A 26364-nucleotide genomic window follows, 5' to 3' on the forward strand; every position below is an offset into this window, starting at 1 on the left:
ACTCCCTGAGATTGTGTTTCGCTGAGCCATGGTCATGAAACTGACCCAACAGCCCCATAGACAGTTTTTAGGATAAACACAGAAATCGACCCTTCTGGTCTTAAAGCTTGAAACTTTGTTTTATGTGCTTCTTTCCTCAGGAAAGGAAGCCCACGTCTCTCAAAAAGTATCAAAGAACTGAAACTCACCAGATCACTGCATCCAATGAGACTCCAGGCCCCTCATTCACCATGATTGCTTCCTTACCCCTCCTGAGTTCCTGTTTTCTTACCCATTGTTACATTTCTTCCCTGCTATCTAAACCCCCTAGTTCTAGTCAGTCATGGAGATGGATTTGAGACTGAGCCCCAGTCTCCTTGGCTGCAGCACCTGATTAAAGCCTTCTTTTGCAGTACTCCTGGTCTCAGTGACTGGCTTTCTGCAGGGTGAGCAGCAGGACCTAGACTGAACCCGTGGTGTTTCAGTAACAGATTTTTGTTCCCTGACAAGGAACACATTGCTTGTGGATCAGTTGCTGAAGGCCTGAAGTCTCAGAAGCCCTCCTAAACAGCTGCCAGCCCAATTTTGGCTGGAGATGAGAGTCTCCGTCCCTCTCTGACCTCACTGCTGCCAGCCCCAGAAGCGTTCTTGATCACCTCAGAAGCACTGTCTTTGAAATTTGACATCTGCATCAAAGGACATCACTCAAGTGAGTGTCCTTTGTGGGCCCAAACAGCAGGATCTGCTCCTCTCAACTTGGGAAATTTTTAAAGGAAATTCCATTTTCAGGTTCAGCAAGCCCAACTAACTAAGAGAGGAAAGCACCCCAACTGTTTCAGTATGGACACTCCTGAGGGCTTGTTTGTAACTGTGTGTTATGTGTGTGCCTGGGAAAGTATCTTTTCTGAGTGCCAGACAGCAGGATCAGCTCTTCTTAATTTGGGAAATTCCAAAGGAATTTTTGTGTGCAGGGTGACCAAGCCCAATCCATGAAGAGAGGAAGCACCCTGACTGTTTCAGTTGGGACACTCTTGGGGCTTCTTGCCGCAGCAGTTGGATTGTCTTTTGGTGATTGTGTGTGTGCCATGGGAAATTAAAATTCGGTAAACTGATATTTTTTTGTAATACTTTTTGGCCCCAATATTCTTTGGAATTCAGAGTTTGCTGTTCAATGGGAAAGCAAGATGAAGTTCCATGTGGCTTTTATGTTACTTTTTTTTTTTTTTTTTTTTGAGACGGAGTCTCGCTCTCGCCCAGGCTGGAGTGCAAAGGCACCATCTCAGCTCACTGCAAGCTCCACCTCCCAGGTTCATGCCATTCACCTGCCTCAGCCTCCCAAGTAGCTGGGACTACAGGCGCATGCCACCACGCCTGGCTGATTTTTTGTATTTTTAGTTGAGATGGGGTTTCACCATGTTAGCCAGGATGATCTCGATCTCCTGACCTCGTGATCCGCCTGCTTCAGCCTCCCAAAGCACTGGGATTACAGGCGTGAGCCACCACGCCGGGCCTATGTTGCTGTTTTAAGCAGGGTTGGGCCAGATTAGTCTGTTTCAGGTGATGTTCTTCTGGGGTGCTGTTTGGCCTAAGTGCTCTTTGGGGTCTGGGGAGGTTTGGCCTTTAAAAATCAAACTGCTGGCCAGGCACAGTGGCTCATGCCTGTAATCCCAGCACCTTGGGAGGCCAAGGTGGGCAGATCACCTAAGGTCAGGAGTTTGAGACCAGCCTGGCCAACATGGCAAAACCCCAACTACTAAAAATACAAAAATTAGCTGGGCGTAGTGGCGTTCGCCTGTAATCCCAGCGACTCAGGAGGCTGAGGCAGGAGAATCGCTGGAACCCAGGGGGCAGAGGCTGCAGTGAGCCAAGATTGTGCCACTGCACTCCAGCCTGGATGACAGCAAGACTCCACCTCAGAAGAAAAAAAAAAGGGGGCCAGGCACAGTGGCTCTGCCTGTAATCCCAGCACTTTGGGAAGTCAAGGCAGGTGGATTACAAGGTCAGGAGTTCAAGACTAGCCTGGCCAAGAGGGCAAAACCCCATCTCTACTAAAAATACAAAAATCAGCCAGGCGTGGTGGCAGGCACCTGTAATCCCAGCTACTCTGGAGGCCGAGGCAGAGAATCACTTGCACCTGGGAGGTGGAGTTTGCAGTGAGCTGATACCGCGCCACTGCACTCCAGCCTGGGCGACAGAGCGAGACTCCGTCTCAAGAAAAAAAAAAAAAAAAAATTCAAACTGCCATGGAAACTGCTTTACCCAAAATTTTGATCCACAGCCTTCACTGGATTACCTATTGAGACTAACAAAGTTCAGCCATGTAAACAAATTTGTAGACTGGTGAGTTTGTATTGCTATCTCACGGCTAGAGTTCCAAGGTAAAAGCAATTGAATGTGTGTGTGTGTGTGTACATGTCTAGATGTATTTTTATATATATATATACATTTATTATGTTATATGTTGAGTCTACCGAGTTGGTTTGTAAATAAAAGAGCACTCAAAAATTAAGTAAATAAGTCCAAGCAATTTTCAACACATAAATTAAGTAAATTTATGAATTGAAATTAAGTAAATTATATAATTAAGTAAATTGTTTACTTAATTTTCAATTTCATTAATTAAGCAAGTAAGTCCAAGCAGTTTTCACGAGATTTAAGTAAATCTTCTGTGGGGAAAAGAGAGAGAGATCAGATTGTTACTGCGTCTGTGTAGAAAGAAGTAGACATAGGAGACTCCATTTTGTTCTGTACTAAGAGAAATTCTTCTGCCTTGAGATGCTATTAATCTGTAACCTTACCCCCAACCCTGTGCTCCCTGAAAGATGTGCTGTGTCAACTCAGGGTTAAATGGATTAAGGGCTGTGCAAGATGTGCTTTGTTAAACAGATGCTTGAAGGCAGCATGCTCGTTAAGAATCATCACCACTCCCTCATCTCAAGTACCCAGGGACACAAACACTGCAGAAGGCCGCAGGGACCTCTGCCTAGGAAACCCAGATATTGTCCAAGGTTTCTCCCCATGTGATAGTCTGAAATATGGCCTCATGGGAAGGGAAAGACCTGACCGTCACCCAGCCCGACACCTGTAAAGGGTCTGTGCTGAGGAGGATTAGTATAAGAGGAAGGAACGCCTCTTTGCAGTTGAGACAAGAGGAAGGCATCTGTCTCTTGCCCGTCCCTGGGCAATGGAATGTCTCAGTATAAAACCCCATTGTATATTCCATCTACTGAGATGGGGGAAAAACCGCCTTAGGGCTGGAAGTGGGACATGCGGGCAGCAATACTGCTCTTTAAGGCATTGAGATGTTTATGTGTATGCATATCTAAAGCACAGCATTTAATTCTTTACCTTGTTCATGATGCAGAGACTTTTGTTCACGTGTTTACCTGCTGACCTCCTCTTCACTATTATCCTGTGACCCTGCCACATCCCCCTCTCCGAGAAACACCCAATAATGATCAGTAAATACTAAGGGAACTCAGAGGCCTGTGGGATCCTCCGTATGCTGAACGCCGGTCCTCTGGGCCCCCTTTTTTCTTTCTCTATACTTTGTGTCTCTTTCTTTTCCAAGTCTCTCACTCCACCTAATGAGAAACACCCACAGGTGTGGAGGGGCAACCCACCCCTTCAATCTTCACTAAACAAACTGGCTTTGAAATTATAGGTAAAATAGGCTGGGCACGGTGGCTCACGCCTGTAATCCCAGCACTTTGGGAGGCCGAGACGGGCAGATCACAAGGTCAGGAGATTGAGATCATCCTGGGTAACACAGTGAAACCCCATCTCTACTAAAAATACAAAAAAAAAAAATTAGCCGGGTGTGGTGGCAAGCACCTGTAGTCCCAGCTACTCGGGAGGGTGAGGCAGGAGAATGGCATGAACCTGGGAAGCGGAGCTTGCAGTGAGCCGAGATTGTGCCACCACACTCCAGCCTGGGCGATAAGAGCGAGACTCTGTCTCAAAAAAAAAAACAAAAAAAAAAGAAAGAAATTATAGGTAAAATAAAAATAGAAATGTCTTCAGAATTGTCAGCATGTATTTTTATCTGGGTTTTATATTTGTCTTTGCTAGATATTTTGAGATATCAGGGTTTGGGACAGAAGGTTATAAAACTATAAACTCAGCCAAAACAAAATTATCTTCTGTGAATTTTTTTATAAGTACGACTAATTTAATGTTGTTACTTTAATGAAAGCAGCTGAATCTTCTGAGTTATTGGTGAAAATACCCATGCAGTTAACTTTAAGTTTCTTATTTAGATGAATACGTAATATTCACAGGTTATAAAATGGTTAACAAGGAAATAAATGATACATAAATAATCTAGATAAACTGCTAAAAATAAAATGTATTTATATACATTATATAAGTGCTATAGGTGAACTTTTTGTGTAATTTAAAACTTTACAATTATTTTTGATGTTCATTAGACACCTAAGTCATTTCCAATTAAGAAAAGGTTATGGTATGGGGAAATATGTTTCTAAATATTGTGGAACTGTTCTCATCTATAAAATGCTAATATCTGATAGTTTGGGACTTCTTGCTTCCTAGGGTTTCACTAAAATGTAAGGTTACTAAGAATAAAAATTATAGTTAATTATAATTCTGTATATAAAATATACCAAAGAAGATGTGCTCTTAGTGAGAAAAAGAATAATTTTGTCCAACTCAGAAGTTATCTAAAGGTTAATTCAAATTATAGACTTAAAAGGTTATTTATGAAACAAAGTAGAAAGGAACCAGTGGGAGAGAGATGTGAAGAAAGTTACGAATATGAAGATATATATTTGTTAAGGAAGGTTATAAAGAAAAAATAATAATTTTTCACAAGAAAGAAATCTTGTACAGTAAATTTTTGTCCTATAATGATTGGTTACTTAAAAAAGAAAAGAAAATTTAGGACAAAACAGGAAGTCCAAGCATATCACAGATGGTCTGTGTAAAGCATATGTAGTTTTTTCCTGTTTCTCTGTGTGTCTATCTTCATGCACATGCAGAGAAAATAGAAAGCTGAAAAAGTTTAGATAGTAAAATATTCTTTAAAACCTGATAGAACATTGGAGAAGTTTGGCTAATTAACATTGCTCATGATGAGTTCATGTCCTTTGTAGGGACATGGATGAAATTGGAAATCATCATTCTCAGTAAACTATCGCAAGGACAAAAAACCAAACACCGCATGTTGTCACTCATAGATGGGAATTGAACAATGAGAACACATGGACACAGGAAGGGGAACATCACACTCTGGGGACTGTTGTGGGGTGGGGGGAGGCGGGAGGGATAGCTTTAGGAGATATACCTAATGCTAAATGACGAGTTAATGGGTGCAGCACACCAGCATGGCACATGTATACATATGTAACTAACCTGCACATTGTGCACATGTACCCTAAAACTTAAAAGTTTGATAATAATAAAATAAATTTTAAAAAATAAAATAAAAATTATTTTAAAAAAAGAAAAAAAAAATTGCTCAAAGTTAAAGGTCTTACTCTTGATGAAGGTAAATTAAGAAACATTGTCATTAAATACATTAGCAGTTTAGTAATTCTTTTTTTTTTTTTTTTTTTTTTTTTTTTTTGTCTCTGTTGCCCAGGCTGGAGTGCAGTGGTGCAATCTCGGCTCACTGCAACCTCCACCTCCCAGGTTCATGCCATCCTCCTGCCTCAGCCTCCTAGGTAGCTGGGACTACAGGCGCCCGCCACCATGCCCGGCTAATTATTTTGTATTTTTTTTTTAGTAATGACAAGGTTTCACCGTGTTAGCCACGATGGTCTCAATCTCCTGACCTCCTGACCCACCCACCTCGACCTCCCAAAGTGCCAGGATTACCGGCGTGAGCCACTGCGCCTGGCCAGCAATTCTTTTTTTAATAGAGTTAAGCATGAAGCCAGATTTAACATGGAGCCAAATATCACGTAAATGCCTGCATTGCTTTGTTTCACACTGTATTTGTGCTTCTGCATAGATAGCACTAGCACTAAGGTACTTACTGGTCATGTGCCTGAAGTGAATTTCTTAATTGCACAAAATGTATAGTGGTGTTGGTGGCCTTAAAGACATTAATTTGTGTACAAGGAACAAAATATTATGTGTTATTTTAGGCTCTGGGTAATACTGTAGCATGTAGCATCCACGGTCAACTGATAACTGAGTAGGAGAAAGATTTGGGATTGGTATCCTGTTTACTTGTTTTTGCTTTTCATTTTCAGTTATTTGCTCTTTGTTCTCCTTTGTGTTTTACTTATATATACATATATATAAAACCACTGATACTTTTTAGTTTTTTAATGGAAGGCTTGTATTTTGTTCGGTGAATAGTCACTTTATTTCCTATGTATTTCTAACAAGTCATCATTTGTTCTGTTTATCTAGAATTCCTAAACTACCTTTGTCAAGCCTGCAAAAATTGATAGAGCACACCAGCCAATTAAAATGTAGTTGGTTTTGCTTACCTCAAATAATCTAGAGAAGACTTATTTTTACAAGTTCTGAGCAGAAATAGTACACTATTTATTTTGTTACTTGAAAAAGTAGGTGAGAATAAAAATGTTTAAATGGTGTTTATTTCCAAGGTCATTCAATTCAATCAATTTGAGTTGGTTTCCAATCTTTCCTTTAGGTAATGAGAAAAAAAACTGTGATGTGGGTACAAAGTTTTAATGTTTAGGAAAGATTGGCCTTGTCCTTAAAGAAATTATATTATTTGGGATTTTTCTCAAACTAATTTAGTTGTGTTTACCATTATTAAAACTAAGTGACATTCACTTGGATTAAGTAATGATAATAAAAATGTGAGAGTTTCTAGTGATTTTTGATCCTAAGCCATTTATCACTGATGGGCCTTCATGTGTGTACTCGCAACAAAGTATGCACAAGTGTTGCACTGGTTTGAAGATTTTAGTGGTGAAAGTTACCTCATCAGTTGTCAGTACTGTATCTAGAAACCAATCTTGTAAATGTGTGATGATACCCTTTTAAAATAGCTGAAAAGAAGTTATACAAAACTTTCAGAACAATGTATTAAGATGGGTGTGCTTGTTCTTACTTTGTCGCTGTTTTGTTGTATAATATTTAAGTGAAAGGAGATTAAAAGAAAGGAAATTAATATTGAATTTACAAAATTTATGTTTGTGTTTACCATCATTTTAACCCATTTCTCATTTAGGAAAAAAAAAGTGCAGCTCGCTGCCAACACTCATTTAATTTTACATAAACATGCTCTTTGAGGCTGAAGCACATCTGATTTTCAATGTAAAAATAAAATAAAAAAACTCTTCTTAGGGTTATTTCTAAATGGAACTTGTCTCTAATCCTAATGTATATGATGTCACATTAGGATTAGAGATGAGTATTCTTGGGGCAAACAGTAAATGGGTTAAATGATGGAAAGAAAAGTTAGTTGTCTTACTTTGGTAAGTTTAGCATAGGACTTACCACACTTTGATGTTTTCGGTCACAGTTCTGTCCTTAGAGTGCTAGCAACTAGACATATGCAGTGAGCAACCTAACTCTTTAATACAGTGGTTTAAAGTGCTGCAGGCAGTAACTCAAACACCCAATCACAGTGTTTTAATTTGTAACATATTAGAGAGAATGATAGGACTTTCTGCAGTATAAATATCCTATTGAGTAATCCTTATGCTATTAACTTACAGGGCTTTGAATCCTGGGTCTGAAGAAGGCACCAATCCCTGCTACATCTTTATAGTATTGACACCAGTTGAAGCCTCATCCTCAGACCCAGGAGAAGGAGACAATCAAAATGAACTGCTTTCGTGAGACACAGGGCCAGAATTAAAACTGTTCAATCCCTCTAGGCCCAGGGACTATTGCAGAAGCGGTGGGTACACGAGATTTTAAGGGCTGATTTTGAGGAATAATATTAGTTGAGAGTTTTTCTATAAACTAAACATTAGTATGAAAAGTGCACTAATGCAAGACCAGTGTCTGGGTCCGTGTGTCAGAATAACATGGTTTCCTAGGAGCACTGATCTGGTCTTTAATAGAAAATTGTTGGCCAGGCACAGTGGCTCACGCCTGTAATCCCAGCACTTTGGGAGGCTGAGGTGGCCGGATCACAAGGTCAGGAGATCGAGACCATCCTGGCTAACACAGTGAAACCCCGTCTCTACTAAAAATACAAAAAAATTATCTGGGCGTGGTGGCAGGCACCTGTAGTCCCAGCTACTCGGGAGGCTGAGGCAGGAGAATGGCGTGAACCCGGGAGGCGGAGCTTGCAGTGAGCCGAGATCACGCCACTCACTCCAGCCTGGGCAACAGAGTGAGACTCCATCACAAAAAAAAAAAAAAAATTGTGAAAGGTTATAAAAAGTATATAGAAATCGTACCTTATGGTTAAACTGATTAAAATTAGATAGATTTGTTTATAAGGTTTTATTAAAATTAACTTTAACATTAATAATACACCATAGAAAGGTAAAATATGGTTTTCTCTTTCGAAAAAATTGTTCATGTAAGAGATGAGATTTTTGTTTACCTTTTGAGTAAAACTACAGAATAAAAAATAGAGGGAGAGAGGGAGACAGATTTAGTTGGTCTCATGCTGTTTTTGTTTGTTTGAGACAGAGTCTCACTCTGTCACTCAGGATGGAACGCAGTGACGCAATCTCAGCTCACTGCAACCTCTGCCTCCCGGGTTCAAGCGTTTCTCGTGCTTCAGCCTTCCGAGTAGCTGGGAGTACAGGCACACGCCACTACACCTAGCTAATTTTTGTATTTTTAGTAAAGACAGGGTTTCTCCATGTTGGCCAGGCTGGTCTCGAACTCCTGACCTCAAGTGATCCACCCACCTTGGCCTCCCAAAGTGCTGGGATTACAGGTCATGCTGCCTTTTGTTTAGGTCTTACTGCTCAGGAAACTGAGTATGCTGTCAAAGAGAAAATGTTTTTGTATTATAATTTTGGCTAAATGACTGTCCTATAGTAACTTGTGATCCTATTTTATGACATCAAGTGTCTTAAGCCTTTGATATTTGACAGGCTTTTCAACAGCAAATTTTCAAGTTCTAAATTCAGTATTTTTGATCTTAAATTAACTTTTTTTGGATATTAGGCTTCCTGAAGTCCAAGAGAGACATATTAGGCTTATTTGTTAAATTAGAATTATACAGGAAGCATTGTAAATTGTGAGGTGGTATTTAACTTTCTTTGGGTTATATTTATATACATGTTATTAATATGTGTTCCAGGATTTATGACATTCTTGAAATTCTAATATGTTTAAATATATGTTGTCAGTAATAGTTAATGATTATTATGTTAAATTGTCGTATGACACAGAAATAACCAAATTTCCTTGTCATCTGTGTCTTTTGACCATGGCTGCCTTAAGACTTTTGTCATCCACAATTGTTGTTTTGCTTTGATCTTTCTCAAAAAAAGTGACTTATAATCAGCTACCACCCAGGGCTTGCTTCTTTGGGGGAGTTCTTGAAAAGGACTATTGAATTCAGGTTTCTGATAACTTTGGAGATTGTGCCATTAGATGAGAGAGAAAACTTCCACTGCACTAATTGGAAGGCTGATGTGTTCATAAACATTGCTAACCCAATATGACACAGAGCAGGAGTTGACTGCATGCACTGAGCTAATGGAAGACTGTAATACTTTTTATTTTTATTTTTTTTTTAATATTGCTGATTCTTCTTTTGTCTTTCAGAGTCAGGATAATTTTTTTCTTTTGAGCTATTTATAACCTTGAAATATACTTTAAATGTACTGAGTATACATTTGTAAACAAAATTTGAGTCATATTTCTCTCTCTACCTAATTTCTCCAGAATTTTTAAACTATTTGTGAATATTCTTAATTCATGGCAATGTGTTTGTTTGCATATGTTTAATAAGAATCTGTTTTATTTTATAATGGGACACAGTTGGGGGAACTGGTTATTTTCCCAAGGCTTTGACTGAAATGCCCTTGTGAGAGGTTCCAGCGAAGCCAGTTTAGGACAGCCTATGTGAACCACGGTTCTTGCTGTACTTCGTGTGGGTAATCAGGGCACTAGGAAACTGATGCTTATTTTCCAAGTAGGCTGTCCTACTGTGATTTGTCTTTGATGCAAGTGGGGGAATGGAAAGAGAAAGATTGTCTTTTAGAAGAAAACTCTATATTAGATTAACCTTTGATTCCTAAGTGACCACATGGTCACCCATGGTATGGAGCTGCCCACAATGCCCCTCCTCAGCATGGAGCAGCCAGAAAGATCCACAACCTGATTCCCCATGGTTGAGGAACTGATAAATAAAAAGGGGGGACTGAAACCAGCCCAGTAATCCTACAGAGAGTTGCTTCCAGATAAACATAAAAATTGACCCTTCTGGTCTTAAAGCTTGAAACTTAAATTTGTTTTATCTGAGATCGTTCCTCAGGAAAGACCTTCAGGCCTCTCAAAAAGTATCAAAGAGCTGAAACTCCTCTCAAAAAGTAGCAAAGAACTGAAACTCACCAGACCATGGCATTCAATGTGACTCCAGGCCCTTTGTTCACCATGATTGCTTCCTTACTCCTCCAAAGTTCCTGCTTTCTCACACATTATTACATTTCTTCCTTGATATATAAACCCCTAGTTTTAGTCAGGGGGATGGATTTGAGATTGAGCTCCCATCTCTTCAGCTGCACCTCCCAATTACAGCCTTCTTCTTTGGCAATACTCGTTGTCTCAGTGATTGGCTTTCTGTGCAGCAAGCAGAAAGACCTAGAGCGAACCCCTGGTGTTTCAGTAACAGCCACTCATATTGGCTCAGAATAAACCTCTTTAAAATATTTTTCAGAGTTTGTTTTCTTCTGTTGACACCATTAATATGGCATTCTCACAAGGGCAAAATTCTAGGCCAAAATAGATCAGCCACAGTTTGTTGAAGGAGACATTTATTACAAAGGCCATGGCAATATTTTGGGGGTGACAGAACTGTTTTTATATCCTGACTACAGTAGTAGTTACACAACCCTATAATTGTCAAAAATTTCAGAACTATATATTAAAATGGGTGAATTTTACTGTAAATTATACTGTAATAAAAGGGGGAAAGGCATCTGTATTTGAAAGACTAGGCATGTTCTCCATTTAAAAAGGCACATTTCAAACATTATGTGTACAGTGATCCAGTTTACATATTTAAAAATAAACACGTGCATTTCTTAAATCTAAAGGATATATAACAATTTCCTAGTATCCCTCTGGGGAATAAAATGTAAGGAGGCTTTTACTTTCTGTCTATACCCTTATTATTGGTACCATTTTAATCATTAAAAGTAAAAAAGCTACTTGTAGTTAAACAAATAAACTTCCCCAGGACCTAAATATCTTTTTGTCCAGTGGCTTAGACACACACAGCCACTTTGACCCCAGCTGAACACATGGCAGCCCCCTCACCTGGAAAAGCCGTGTCTTCATGTACATGGTGCCGTAGCCTTCTCGGTGGCTGAGGTAAAATGTGCCCGTGAAACTGGAGCCATCTGGCCACATGTAGGTACCCAGGCCATGGCAGTGGTCCCAGTAAAACTGCCCATGGTATGACTGTGAGATGGAGAAGTTGGTGAGAAATTGCTGCTCTTCCAGAACCTGACGGGATGCCCTAGAGGCCGAGCCACATGCCTGGTTGGCAATGAATGGGGACCACCCGGGGCTGTGGCAGAACTCAGGGATGCTTGGCATGCGACTATTAGAGTCGGCAACTGAAGCACCCAGAGGGGTTACCAGGCAGTCAGCCTGACAGCCAGGCTCCCTCTCTGTCTTCTCCTCGGGCTGGGGACTGTGGCGAGGCTTAAAACTGCCTAGACATCCTGAGTCAGGAGAGCACGGACTTGCCTTCTCCCTGGTGACCTTGACCTTAGGTTTGGAGGGTCTTGTCCCTACTCAGGAGCCCCATGCTGCTGAGCTCCCTGCCAGGTTCACAGGTGACAGGCTGGCCCTGGGAAGTTGGCTGTGGGCCCCAGTAGGCACAGGGGAGGACTCTGATTTATAACTCTTCAGCACTGGTTGGACACGTGAGCTCCACAAACAACAGGAGTGAGTGTGTCAGAGCCTGCCCCTCTACAAAAGGCCCCCAGAGGGAAAAAGAATGTGACCTTTGGCCAGGTGTGGTGGCTCACATCTGTAATCCCAGCACTTTGGGAGGCTGAGACAGGTGGATCATCTAAGGTCAGGAGTTCAAGACCAGCCTGACCAACATGGTGAAACCCCGTCTCTACTAAAAATACAAAAATTAGCTGGGGGTGGTGGTGCATGCCTGTAATCCCAGCTACTCAGGAGGCTGAGGCAGGAGAATCGCTAGAACCCTGGAGGCAGAGGTTGCAGTGAGCTGAGATCGTGCCATTGCACTCCAGCCTGGGCAACAAGAGTAAAATTCCATCTCGAAAAAAAAAAAGAATGTGACATTTATGACAAGGGCTTCCAGCCAGGAGACCCTCATGCTGAGTGCCAGGCACCACCTTTTTCTCAGAAACAGGATGGGCCTGGAGTGCCCGCACAGCCATCCATGCTCACAGTCCACCCAGACCTGACCCTGACATGAAGGGCATGGCAGTTTTCACAGCTTAGTGTCCCTTCCCTTTCTTCTGACAACAAATAACCTCTCCCTACAAAGAGGATTCCCCAAGGGACCCAGCCCCAGCGCCTGGGCCAGGCCTGGCCAACCAGAGGACGCCTTACCCCTGCCCCACCCTTGATGCACTTGACCACTTCATGCATCCCCAAGTCAGACCAGCATCCTGCTGGGGCCTCTCTCTTTCCCAGGGGTGTTTGATGCCACCCCCAGGGTCTGGGCAGATGGAACAAGGTCAGTCTTAGAACCCCCTCATGGAGATGGAAAGAGAGAGGACCTAGTTAGATCATTAGAATCCTGGATCCAGCCAGGCCTGAGGCTACCTCACCCCTGGACTTTCCATGGCAAGCGCCAACAGAGGCCTTTTCAGTTTCAGCTGCATTGAATGTGGGCTCAGGACCTAGCCTGGGGGTGCAAAACTTGTTCTCATTTTGTCTTTTAGAACATTCGCTGCCTTCTGCTTAAGCCTAGACACAAGCAATTTCACCAAGGTAAATATACGAGTCGCTATGGTAATTCATAATTTTAAAACGTTTGCCCAGAATAAGAACTTATCTTCTTAAGTCACAGCTTCCCAAACCTCATCCTGGGACCCCAGCAAACCATGGGTGTGATTTTGGAAGTTGGGAAAGATGCTTTTCTCTGGACATTTCTCAAGGAGGAAAAACTTTAGCCTAGCATCCTTCCTGTTGATGGGCCTAAAAGTTCCTGTCCCATCACTCTTCGGAGGAGAAAGGCCAGGCACCAGAGGCCCTAGGGGAGGAGGCGGAGAAAGTGTGGAAGCAGTTACCTCCCCTGTGGGCCAAGAGAATTCGCCATATCCAAGCTTCATGTTCAACCCAAACTCCCCCTGGTATATGCAACCATCCTGCCACTCCTGCACACCCTGGAAGAGCTGGATGTAGGACTCCCTCAGGTCCTGCGCCCTCAGCAGGCCCTCAGATTCCTCCTCTTCCTTCTCAGGGGCTGCTGAAACATCCCTAAAAGGACAGGAGCAGAAGGAGGGAAGAGTGAGATGGCTGCAGTGCCTTCGGTGACTGCTGAGCACAACCCCCGAGCACAACCCAGCATCTCATTTCATCCTACAGTCCCGGGGCAGGTGCTGCTGCATCCCCACTCCACAGGAGAGAAAACCGAGGCACAGAGGGTGCAGCGATTGCCCAAGGCCACACAGGAAGTAGAATGCACAGTAAGGCTGCCAACGGATAGGAGAGATGCTGCCAGTCCCTAGAGGCTGGACCAGTCGGCCTGTCCAGCCCGGGCCTGCTGGCGGCATCTCCTGAGATCGATGGCCCTCTGTCCCACTCCAGCTGCCTGCAGGACATGGGTGCCCACAGCAGGGTCCTCATTCAAGGGCCAGCAGTGCCAGCCCCAAGCTGGACAGAAAGCAGACTGCCCATACATGTGGACCCATGGAAGGTCGGAAGGCAGCTCGAGAGGCAGCCAGCTGATACTAGGATGGACAGGTGGATAGGTGGACAGATGGATGGATGCAGGGCTGGGGAGTATGCTGCAACAAGGAGCACAAACCAGGGTGGATTTGCCGTAACTCATAGGGCATCCACAGACAGACGGGGCGTGTCAGATCCCCCACAGACGGACGGGGCATCTCACACCACAAAAGTCGTGGCGCCTCAGACCTCCACAGATGGATGGGGTGTCTCAGACCCCTACAGAAGGACAGGGCATCCCAGACCAATACAGGTGGATGGGGTGTCTCAGACCCCTACAGAAGGACAGGGCATCCCAGACCAACACAGGTGGATGGGGTGCCTCCGACCATGAAAGATAGACAGGGCATCTCAGTTCCCCCCCAGATGGACGGAGCATCTGAGACCCCCACAGATGACGGGGCATCTCAAAGGGCCTTCAGTTCTCAGCTGTGCAGGGCGGCCATCCCTGGCCAAGGTGCCGGCAGCGTCCCTGCCTAGGGAGGGTCCTCTTACCGGCCTGTGGAGCCACCTTCTCATTGGCTCCCCACATGGTAGTGAGAGAGGATGGGGGAACTCTGGGCTCTTCCGCTTCTCATAGGTACACTCATCCCATCATGGGCTCCATCTTCACCACCCCATCTAAACCTAGCCACCTCCCAAAGCCCATTGTTGGGCAAAGGGCTCGTGGGAAAAGGGCTTGTGGGGTGCCTGTATAAACAGACCATGAAAATATGGGACAATAAATTGTGGAAAGCCACAAGAGGCCTCTGAAGAGGAAAGCCTCCTAATTGCCATCATGTTCCCATGCCCAGAGCGAGATCCGCTGTCTTATCTGTAAACACTGTGTTCAAGGAGAAAGACTCTCCTCTGAAGCACTGGAATGTGGACAGACGTGCAGGCTCCTAGTTAAGCCCGCTCCCACTAGCTACTCTCTGATAAGTTAAAGATAGTATGTTTGAGCACAAAGGAGATTCATTTAAACCGCTATTACTATAGATTACACCTATGACGCACTGCCACCCTTTCACTGTTTCACCCTGAACATCTGCTTCTCAGATCTAAGTGTACTCAATAAATAGTGTGGAGACCAGAGCTCTGAGCCTTTTGCAGCCTCCATTTTGCAACTGGCCCCCGGGCTCCCCACCTTTCAACTCTTAACCTGTCTCTTCTCAATCCTTTGTCCCCACCAGACTTTGGGTACTCTACGGGTGGTGTTGAGGCTGGTCCCCAACACCCATCACACTGGGCCAGGGCTGGACTGAGTTTTCGAGGCCCACAAACAGGGACAAGCACGATGGGGTGACAGGGGGACCTCGTGAGATGCTGCAGTGAGACTCCAGGGCAGCCCCTGGCTCAAAGCAGCCCTTGCTGTGAACAGAGCTGTGAAGATGGAGACAACTTGGGAGCCCCATCTCGTGAGGGAAACAAACGTTCCCTCCCTCCACTAGGTGGCGACACGGGTGGCAGAGTGTGCAGGCAGGAAGGGACACGAGAAGGTTCCAATTACCATCTATTATCGTTTTCCTCAGTGGTTGCTGATACAGTGTTGAGGCTTTCAGATTTCTCCAGAAACTAATTTCTCAGGGAGTAACACAGTTTAGCGATTTTTACTGCTTGCCTTAAGGAAAATCCCCGCTAACCCAGGGCCCAGGGTCAGGGTCGGACCTCCCTGCTGGAGGGTCCCCCGCACCTTGTGGCGAAGACAGCATAGTTCTTCAGGGACCCCGGCTCCTCGGCAGCTGGGGTCTCGCCGCCCTTCCCCTCTAGCGGGCGTTGGGGGCTGCCAGCCCCAGAGACTTCGTCCTCTAAGCTAAAGGAGGCATGGCCCCCATCCATGTCTGTGGTCTTCCAACCTGCAAGCGATGTCAGGACCGCACATTTGCCCCCAGGGCTCCCGCCGGGAACTCGGAGGGCGCCCAAGGCCCCGCCCGCGGCCCCTGAGCCTCAGAGAACCCAAGCCCCTCCCTGAACCGCACCGGAGCCTGGACCGCCACCCACCGGCCCTGGCCCACCATCCCTGGGAGTCCTCAAGGAGACCTGTCGGAACCATGGGTAAACTTCACCCGCGTCCCCAGGTGTCCCTGTCCCTTCGTGGGCGGGAATCACAGCAAGGGCGGTCGCGGCCACATGGCCGGGCCAGGCCCGCACCCACTATCGCCCAGGAGGCGCCGCTAACAGCGGGTCTCAGCCACGGGCCTCTGAAGCCAGCGCTCGAGGGTGGGCTAGGGAGACGCCGCGCCCACCTAACCCCACACCCCCAGCCCCTCGGCCCCTCCCTGGGGTGGGGACCGCGAGCCTGGCCCCCCCGCCGCCGCCCCACGCAGCTCCAGGATCTCCCTAGCCCCGGCTCCCAGCGCCCCTGTCGCGAGACCGCACCAAGCAAGGCTCGAAGAGCTCGCGCAGGACAGCAGGGAGACCGACGGTACTGCAGCCACCGCAGACGTCCCGACTGCTCGCCAGCCCTGCGCCTCCGGAGAGCGTCGCGTTTCCCTGGAGACAGCCCCGCCCCCATACCCGCTGCCACTCTCCGGCTCCGCCAATCCCAGCGCCAGGACGCACCCGGCCCCGCCTCCGGGCGTGCCCGCCCTCTGTGACTTCAGCGGCTTAGGGCCAACACCCCGCGGGCCTCGGTGCCAGCCTTCCCCTTACCCGGTCAACCTCTGGGCCGAGTACCTCTGGGAGAGAAAGCGCCAAATTCCCCCAACACTCCCGTGATGGGGGCACGGGGAGCGCCGTGGGACACCTGAAGAAACTGAGGCCCAAGTGTTAATTAACTTGATCACCTAGCACGTGGAGCCACGGCTTGCTCAAGCCCTGCCTGATTCCAGCCCCGGCCTTTGTTCATTCAGTAAATGTGGAAGGTGCAAGGGGAACGAACTCGAGGCCTGCGGAGGGAACGAGATGAGGGAGGCCGCAGGAGTCACCGCAGAGAAGAGGGATTGGCTGTCTTTGACCGAGGGTCTCGGGGAAGGACTGCAGGAGAGAGGATTCCTGATGGGGCTTCACAGGATGCGCAGGAGCTCTCCAGGCTACAGAGCGCATTTCAAGAACTGGACTGGGATGTACAGAGGCACCATGGTGGGAAACAGCTGGGCCTTCCTGCAAAGAGGGGAGAGGCTCTTGGAAGTGCAGGGCTTGCGTTTCTCAACCCAGACTGCCTTTGAGAACAGGGCAGGGGGTGTGAAGAGCCGATGCCCTGGCCCTCCCCACTGGCTAGCTTTCCGGGGACTAAGGACTAAAGCTGGGCCAGGATTCTGGGGTTCTAGGGGCACTGCCTCCACACGCCAGTGCCTGTCTGTTGAGTTCACTTCTCTCTAAAATCTCATTTTATACCACGACCCAGTACAAACCACTCAGAAAAATGTTTCATTAAAAGTTCACCATACTACATGCATGCACTCTAATATTTTCATGTAGTCTATTATTTCTCTAAAAACTAAAATGCTGATCATGACCCACAGAATTGATTTCACAACCCACATTAGTTGTGAATTACAACTTGCTAAGGAGTCAGAACCAACATGTAGAAACCCTGTGTTCTTAGCAAACACATTCTGGTTACACTGTGGGGGACTAGCACCAAGTCCAGGAGACAGAGGCTGGCCCAGACTAAGTGTGGCAATGAGAAGCAGACACTTATGATGAATTGGTTCCCAATCTATTATTACCTCAATGGGGTGGGAACATCATGGTTCAAGTAGCAGGCTTTGGAGCAGAAAACCCACCTCAACCATCCTCCAACCATAAACGGTTATGATGATTCATGAAACAGTCCAGGAGGAGGAGGGACTTCAGGTTTTGTTTGATTCATTTCAGTGGCCCAACACTGGCATCAAGGACCTTGGCTCTCCCATCTCCTCTGCTTTCACCCAAGGCTGGCTTCCCCTTATGGCCATGAGAGAACAGAGGAGCCTTCCAAAGTGCTCTCTCCTTCATGGGTTATTAGACACCAAGCTCATTCCCAGAGCAGTCACGGGAGTGTGGCCTTTACTTTTGGCCAGAGACAGAGCCAACTCCTAGAAGGTGGAGGAAGACAATGTCCCAACCTAATCAATGGCTCCCATGAACGCCAGGGAAAAAAAAGGAATTCCACTCCTCCATCCTAGGAAAGTTGGAGTCCTTCCTTAGGGTGGAGGAAGTGGAAAACAGATGCTGGTAAGACCTCCACGGAGGTGATGTCTGGAGCTGCAACCAGTGAAGACCTGGCTGCAGACATATTTGAGTCTTTAGCTCAAGAGTGAACCCCAGGCTGCAATAAAGATCTGACAGTTACCAAAGCTAGATGGCTGATGGACAAAGCAATGACGATAACCCAGAGAGAGACTGTATGCAACTGAAACTTCAATTGCTAAATGTCTGCAGGGCTGTAAGAGTTGCTTTGCACTGTATCCATTGCCTGAAAATTACCAGACGTCAGAAAATTACCAGATGTCAGAAAAATTGAAGGGGTCTTAAATGGCAATTTCATGGACATTAAGTGATATTAAATATTTTAAAGTTACAATGCTGACCCCAATAAATTACTTAGAAACAGCAAAAGGAACAGTGTGGTCTATGAAGAAGTGATGAAAATAGAAATTAGTTTTATGAGCCATGTGTTACAATACATAGAAAAAAATGCACCAATTACAAAGCGGGCCACAAAAAGGAATAAACGTAAAACCGACAACGCAGTCACTAGTGAAAGAGGGCAGACACGGGAACCACGCAGCCCGCCGTCCACGTGCACCGGGCAGCCACCGGGCCCTGGCCGAACGACGCGGACGCGAAGGGGGCAGGCCCGGCCAAGCCACGCCTCCGCGCCAGGCGCCGCAGTAGAGCCGGCAGGGCGCTGCGCACAAGCGCCACAGGCGCAAGCCCAGTGCCACAGGCCGCAGGCGCAGAGGACGGCGCCCGGGGACAGAGAACACAGGACGCAGAGCGGTCCAAGGCCCCGGCGCCCTGGTGAGGCCCAAGCCTCCCGCCATGCCCCGGCCCCAACGAGACCCAAGCCCCCTGCCCCGGCCCGGCGCCCACGGGAGACCCAAGCCCCGGCCTGGTCCACCTCGGAGGCCTCTAGGACCCGGGGGGCCCGGCGGCCCGCCCGGCTCCCACAAACAGACTCCTGGGCGGGCGCCTGAGCCACCAAAATAGATCCTCAAGGCCCAAAAACAGACTCTTCGGCGGGCGCCATGGGACCGGGAGAAGCTGGGCGCCGCGGGGCCGCCTCGGCCGTACCTCCGCCGTTCGTGCGCGTCGCGCCCGCACTATTCCTCGGGAGCGCGCGAGCCGCGGGCGCGGAGGAGCAGCTGGCACGAGCGGGAGTCACGCTGTGCGTCAACGTCTCCCACAAGCAGCCCAGCCCGCGCGCTCCCGGCGTGGCAGAGCTGCGCGTGCCCGTGTTCGACGACCCGGCTGAGGACCTGCTGGCGCACCTGGAGCCCACGTGCGCCGCCATGGAGGCCGCGGTGCGCGCCGGCGGCGCCTGCCTAGTCTACTGCAAGAACGGCCGCAGCCGCTCGGCCGCCGTCTGCACCGCCTACCTCATGCGGCACCGCGGCCTCAGCCTGGCGCAGGCCTTCCAGGTGGGCGGGCCTTTTCGGGGTCCGGTGTTTCGAGAGGGGCGTGTCTTCCGGGGACGCGTTTTTCCGGGCGGGGCCGGCCTCGGGATTGGGAGAGGCACTTCCGGGAGGGGCGGGTCTCTCTCGTAAGGGCGGGCTTAGGGAAGCAGAGAGGCACTTCCGGGTTGGGCGGGGCCCACTCTTAGAGCTGGGCCCGCCTTGGCCCTTTCTGGCCATTAGCGCGACTTGGGGTTATTCAATGCACTTCTTGTTTGCAGATGGTGAAGAGCGCTCGCCCGGTAGCAGAACCGAACCCGGGCTTCTGGTCTCAGCTCCAGAAGTATGAGGAGGCCCTCCAGGCCCAGTCCTGCCTGCAGGGAGAGCCCCCAGCCTTAGGGTTGGACCCTGAGGCTTGAAGCTTGAAGGCCTGCTGCCTGGAGGAAGGATATTCCTGCACTGATACAGAAGGCTGGTCTTTACCCTTCTTCCTCACTGTCATATCGAGTTTTCCTTTTTGTGTGTGTGTGTGTGAAACATAGTGCTTTTAATTTTATATTTCTGGCTGAGCTGATGCACAAATTATCTTACAGACACAAAAAGAAATACATTTGGTAAAACATTGAAGACAAATTAAGAAAAAGCAAATAGGGGTCCTCCATTATTTATACTCCAGAATCTTGAGTGTTTGGGGGTGCCGGCGCGTTCTACCAGAAGGACATGAGTACAGACTACAGTAATCAGAATCTGAGTCATAGGTGAAATCAGGAAAAGCAACTCTTCTTGTGTTTTAGTAGTGTCATAAGAACGGACTAGTTCTTCCTGCGTGACCACAGATGGCTTCTGTTTGAGAAAATGCATACCCACGTGGGACATTTAGATCAAGAAAGCTGTTGATGAAGACATTGTTGAAGGGCAACTTGGGTGATTGGGGAATTATTCTCTTCACCAGCCCCTCTGCAGTACAGCTGGAGCTGTCCCATAGGAGTTCGGACAGTTAGGGACATCCTTTTTCTTTCTTTTTTTTTGTTTGTTTGAGACAGAGTCTCTGTTGCCCAGGCTGGAGTGCAGTGGCGCAATCCTGGCTCACTGCAACCTCCGCCTCCCTGGTTCAAGTGATTCTCCTGCCTCAGTCTCCTGAGTAGCTGGGACTACAGGTGTGTGCCACCACACCCAGCTAATTTTTTGTATTTTTAGTGGAGTTGGGGGCTTTCGCCATGTTAGCCAGGATGGTCTCGAACTCCTGACCTCGTGATCCACCCACCTCAGCCTCCCAAAGTGCTGGGATTACAGGCATGAGCCACGGTACCCAGCCTCATTTTTCTATTACTAGAGAACTCCAGGACATTAAGAATTTCAAAAGCGAATTTTTCACCCATAACTTCTGTGGTGACAGTATGGTGTTCCTGTAGTGAAAACAAAGCCGAGTTTTTTTGCTCCTTTCACTAAAGCTGCTTCATCTGGGGAGGAAGCCTGGTAGATTATATTATTTCCAGGGATAACAGTGTGGCACACAGATAACAGGGTAAGAAATTGCTTTATATAGTTTTATGTGGGATGGCTATTCTCAATGTTCTCCAATAAACTGGGGTCATTAAAATATCAGGGCTCGGATGGAAGAAGGTGTTGCACCATAAGTGACACCTGCAGTGATACTTCTTATATGTCTTAATATTGCAAGTGAGGGTTCCCATTTTATCAGAAAATAGAAATTTTACCTGCCCAAGTTCTTCACTGAGATTGAATGTGCTGGCCATGGTGTGGACACTATTTACTTTATAATGCACATCTTGATCCCAGTTTATAAACTGGGCCTGAATATATTTCACAATTTCCATAGTGACCAGCAGACTAATGGGATGAGGTTCTGTTATAAGATGATGAATACCAGTATGTCAAACACAATGCTGTGAGCTGGAATCCTCTTTCAGGTACCAAATGTCACCGTACTTTTTATTCCATAGCACGGCTCCCACGCAGCTCACTACTGACATGACCAGAGCAGCAGGAACCAAAGGGAGACTCGCCCATTGTCACTTTCTTAACCTCTGATCTCTTGAGGTGATTTGACAGATTTCTGCAGGAGTTTCAAAGCCAGTATAAACAACTATGCCAGTGATCCACTGAGCATTTCTTTTTTTTTTTTTCCTTGAGACGGAGTCTCACTCTGGCGCCCAGGCTGGAGTGGGTGCCATCTCGGCTCACTGCAAGCTCCGCCTCCCGGCTTCATGCCATTCTCCTGCTTCAGCCTGCAAGCTCCGCCTCCCAGCTTCATGCCATTCTCCTCCTTCAGCCTCCTGAGTAGCTGGGACTACAGGCGCCCGCCACCATGCCTGGCTAATTTCTTTGTATTTTTGGTAGAGACGGGGTTTACACTGTGTTAGCCAGGATGGTCTCGATCTCCTGACCTCGTGATCCGCCCGCCTCGGCCTCCCAAAGCGCTGGGATTACAGGTGTGAGCCACCTCGCCCGGCCAATCCACTGAGCATTTCTAAGCTGTGTACCTCTTAACAAGACCTGGTCAGACCCAATTGGAACAGGGCTTTTACCACTTAGGAGGAAGCTCAGCTATTGAAATGACGATCAGGTGCTTCACGGTCTATTTTTCCAGATAGGCCTAACAGCTGGTTTTCTGTTTGCATTTCAGCTGTTTCTGGCAAAGCCTGCCATGTCTTAGATTTGTCTCTCCATCCAGATTAGATGTTGCTATATAAACACATCGACTGAGGCTCACTGGAACACATCAGGACTGTGTCTTCAGGATGGAGCTCCCCATTCGAGGCCTTCACAGTGTCACCCACATTCACCTCTTTCCATTTAATCGTGTGCCATGAATTCTGTCATAACAGTTTTGTGTTCCTTGACTATTTTGTCTGCCATGTCATTATGATGTATAACCTCTTTAATGCCTGAAATCATAAGAATAATCATCAAAGGCAAGAGGGTTGTATATTTTCCTGTTGGAGACATCTGGAATTTGCTGCAATAAAATAATAAACAAGAAGAAAGCATTGGCAGCTTTGGTAAACTGCAGATTCAAAAATCGAGGGAGAAATGAGCACACGCTGTACTTGGCTGTACATATAATTATTGACTATGGGTTGCAGAAATTTCTCTCAAGCATCATCACCACTTTTGCTCAGTTATCAGTAGTAATAACAGCAATCAAAACTGAAACTGCTCCAGATGCCTCTCTAGGAAGTATGGTTTTCCATCCTTCCTACTGTTTTCTTCACAAGCGAATCCTCCACCTCAGTGGCAGGCTGAAGGGCCCAGTCTGTGGTCCTGTCACCAGTGCCCTCTGAGCTCCATGGTCCCCCTGCACCACGGCCGCCCAGTGCACTCGCCTCCACACTAAGTTTTCATTTTTCCCAGTTAAGCCCCATCTTCCTGAAACGCAGCTCAAGAGGGTCTCTGTCCCCTCTTGATGGTGGGGCAAGGGTCTGCGCATCAGACCACACAGACCCCTGCACCACCATCTGCTCCATCCTCTCCCTCTGGTCAGCTCAGCTTATTAAACAAGGCTTGGTCAGGAAAATCGAAACCACTTAAGGAACTGGGCAGAAAGAAACTGAATGCAGGGAGAAGGCTGGGGAGCCAAGGACAGGAGATGAGATATAGGGGAGTCACAGGGACCTGCCACCCAGATCCCCACTGCCTGATGTCCTGGCTCTGGAGGGCACCTGGAGCTGCCAGCAGAGCCTCCTGCCCACCAGCTGCTGAAGCCACAATGCATCTCCTTCCTCCCGCCTCCCGGACCTCTCACTGGTCTCATCTGGGCACCGAACATGGGAAGCCCCTCCTGTGACAGGCAGGGGAGAAGGAGGCTGTGCTGACAGACGGCCTGGTGAGGGAACCCGGGAGGCCTCCAGCATCTGCACCCCTCTCCTACTTCGACCTGTTTCACCAACATTGCACCCCAACCTAAAGTCACATAGCTACTGTCAAGCCAACGAGGTGCTGCCTCTCCCGCGGTGTGAGGGTGGAGCCCCATGAGCCACCACTGGAGGCATCCGAGCACTTTGATTCCTTCTCTAGTTCAGACACAACCTCTCCTGGACATCCTGTGGCCTAAAGACTATCCTAGAATCAACACTCCTTAAATAAGAGTGGGGGAGGAAAAGGAAAATGTGTGTAATACATGTGAATCACAGATAACGTCATTGGTTAATATATACAACTACACACATTTACATTCTGTATGCAGCAATGAATAAAATACTGTGGTTGGCACTTATCTGCCTTTTCCAATACTTGTTCCATGTTCTACCCTCAGCCAGTGCCTAAGCTGCTTATGGCCTTCACCTGGTGGCGTGACTCGATCCTTCATTTTTAAGGCCCCAGGCCCTGCATGGCTGCCCACACAGGTGCTGTGGCCTCCGTTACCTGTACTGCACCACCAGAGAGAAGTAGGAGGTACCAGTCTTCCTGGCCCCCAAGCCTCACAATGCCCCATGCCCACCTGCCAGAGCCAGCCCTGTGTTGTCTCATGCTTCCGTGGCTGGGCCGTGTCTGAGCCACCCTCCCAGTGAGACCCGGTTATGTTCCTAAGCAAAAGCATCCCACCTGGGGACCAAACATCTCTGATGCAGCAGAGCCCAAAGCTGGGGGGATGGGAAGCACGGGTTTTGTCAGCCAAGCGTGGGGGTAGTAGTGAGAAGGGCCTTCTCCCTCCCCACGCCTTGTGTACCTGGGCCTCAAGCATAGGCCACAGCTTGTTGTTCGCTGCCCCTCTATGCCCTGTGTCACCAGTCAGCACCACCCATCGCTGTGGACCGCGGCCCCCATCACAAGCTGGTGCTCAGGGCAGCCCCCATCTCTGTGGAGGGCTTGCCTGCCGCTGGCCTCTCTAGATAAGCTCATGACTCATGCAACCTTTTCATCAGCCCGGAAGGAAGCAGCCGCCGGTCTCCACTAGCGGGTGAGGAACAGTGGCTTGGAGAGGAGGGAGGACCCGGGCCTGCGGATTCCCCCGCGGCTCAGGCCTGCTCACAGCACCCTGATGAAAACCTCGGCTGCCCTTGCCTCAGGGCAGGGCACACCCTTTACCTGCTGACCTGGCCCTGGTGACAAGGGGACAAGGGCAGCAGGGCCCCGGCCAGGTTGAAGGACACCTGTGGGTCACATCAGACCTTTTTAGCCCACCAGCTCCGTCTGAGAACTGGTAGCTCCCTGGTCCTCTGTCCGGGGAGGACGCGGCCCTGTCTGAACACTGCTTCTTCCTGGAAGCTTTGCTGCCCTCCCCAGCCTGCTAGAACCCTCCATGCCCCACCCACCTCCTACTGAGTGAAGCCAGGAACCCCTCCCTCGGGTGCATCAGGGGAAGGCTGGGGTAAAGATGCCGCGCAGCACGTCACTGCGCTGATCACCAAAAAGCTGGAGTATGAAAACTCCTGTGGGAGAAAGCCAGAGCTGACAGTCGCGACGTCCAGGCTCCTCTGCCAGGGTTAGAGAAGTCAGAGGTGCCTGCCCAGGCCTGGATGCCGCGTAGCCTCCCGCCGCCAGGGGGTGTCAGGCAGGCGGGAGCGGGGCCTCCTCGGGCGGGGCGGGGCTGGCGCGAGAGGTTCCCGCGGTTCAGTTGCAGACCCCGCGCTCTCGGCTCAGCCGCGCCTCCCGCACCATGGGGTGCAGTAGGGCAGCTCCTCACATACGTGCGCGGTGGGAGGCGCTCCCCTGGACCCCCGGGGAGGAGGTGCCACAGCAACTCTGGACTCCTGTGTGCAGAACTGGCCGCGGAGAGGTGCCCAGGGCGAGACCCCAACCTCTGCTCCCTGAGTCCAATGCGGGGCTCTGGGTGGCAAGACCCCAAACTCCCTGTGGTGACTTGCCCCCCGGACGGCCAGGCCCAGCTAGTGTGGCACCGCGTGTGCAGAACTGAGGTTCTTCCAGCCAGGAACATGACCCGGTGGGCTCTGGAGAGCCCGGTAGAACTGGGGGTGCCATCGAAAACAGTCCGCCCTTGGCACTGCAGGGCCCCACCGGGCAGGGCGCTGGGGGCAGTGAGGAGGGTCCCATCTCAGTTGTCTTCCCTGTCAGCCTTGGATGCGAGGCTGATCCACACCTCTGAGTGACTGCGTAAGCCTAGGGGTTCCTGGTGAGTTTGGGATGGGTGCCCCAAGATCGTGGCCGTGTCCCTAAAGAGGGCACGTGGGGACCTGAGGTCCTATGGGAAAACTGAAATGATGCCTCAGTGCTCTGTCCCGCAGACGTGAACACACACTCTCCCTCTCAGCCTTCCTTCCCGCCCCCACGGAAGGAGGGTAGACACAGAGGGTTACACAATGGGGAGACTGAGTCCAGACACAGGAAACACTACTCAGGGCTGACGCTGAGTCAAGTGCGGTACGCGAATCCAGCCCTGCACGGCCACACCTCAATGCAGCAGAAGAGAGAGGTGTCCTGGGTTCCTGGATAGTTCCCCAGCCCCAGAAGCCCCTTGTCCCTAGGAATTTGAATTCTTACTTGATGACAACAGCGACATCATGGTGGCCCCTGTTATTCCACAGCCTCAAAATTCACCCGCTGTGAGCTCACTAGCAGCTTCTGCCAGGCGAGCACCCCTTCCCTCGGGGCTCAGGCTCCTGGACAGGCTCAGCCTTGGGCAGCCTTCGCAAGGTCCACAGAGAATGGCGTTGGGAAGGGTGGACCTGGCGGATGGGGTGGGGACAGGCAGGCCAGGCCCTCGTTCGTACCCCAGCACAGGGCTCCCAAATGAGAGGTCCCCAGCACTGCCCAGAGGAACTTCTGCGATTGTGGAAATGATTCCTGCCTGCTTTGTCCATTAGCCACTCCTCCCAGCAAGACACACACACTCACTCACTCCACCTGCCACGAAGGAACT

At 48.6% G+C, this 26364-nt stretch overlaps 1 protein-coding gene across 16 annotated transcripts in view; it reads right to left on the bottom strand.

Moving 5' to 3' along the window:
- Positions 1 to 26359, bottom strand: part of ANKMY1 (ankyrin repeat and MYND domain containing 1) — a 106229-nt gene extending 79870 nt beyond the window's left edge. For 8 of the 16 annotated variants that reach the window (XM_054479252.2, XM_054479266.2, XM_054479253.2 and 5 more), the window contains exons 1-4: positions 16363 to 19335; positions 15677 to 15839; positions 13344 to 13533; positions 11383 to 11526 (exon numbers count right to left, since the gene is read on the bottom strand). In XM_054479252.2, coding sequence (XP_054335227.1) covers positions 11383 to 11526; positions 13344 to 13533; positions 15677 to 15839; positions 16363 to 16498 — 633 coding nt within the window. In that variant the 5' untranslated portion in view covers positions 16499 to 19335. Of the gene's footprint in view, positions 1 to 11382; positions 11527 to 13343; positions 13534 to 15676; positions 15840 to 16023 lie in introns of all 16 variants that reach the window. The other 8 variants (XM_054479273.2, XM_054479260.2, XM_054479256.2 and 5 more) reach the window with 5 other exon arrangements.
- Positions 26360 to 26364: the final 5 nt, after the last annotated feature.

This window comes from Pongo pygmaeus, chromosome 11 (genome assembly GCF_028885625.2).
Source record: "Pongo pygmaeus isolate AG05252 chromosome 11, NHGRI_mPonPyg2-v2.0_pri, whole genome shotgun sequence".
Taxonomy (NCBI): domain Eukaryota; kingdom Metazoa; phylum Chordata; class Mammalia; order Primates; family Hominidae; genus Pongo; species Pongo pygmaeus.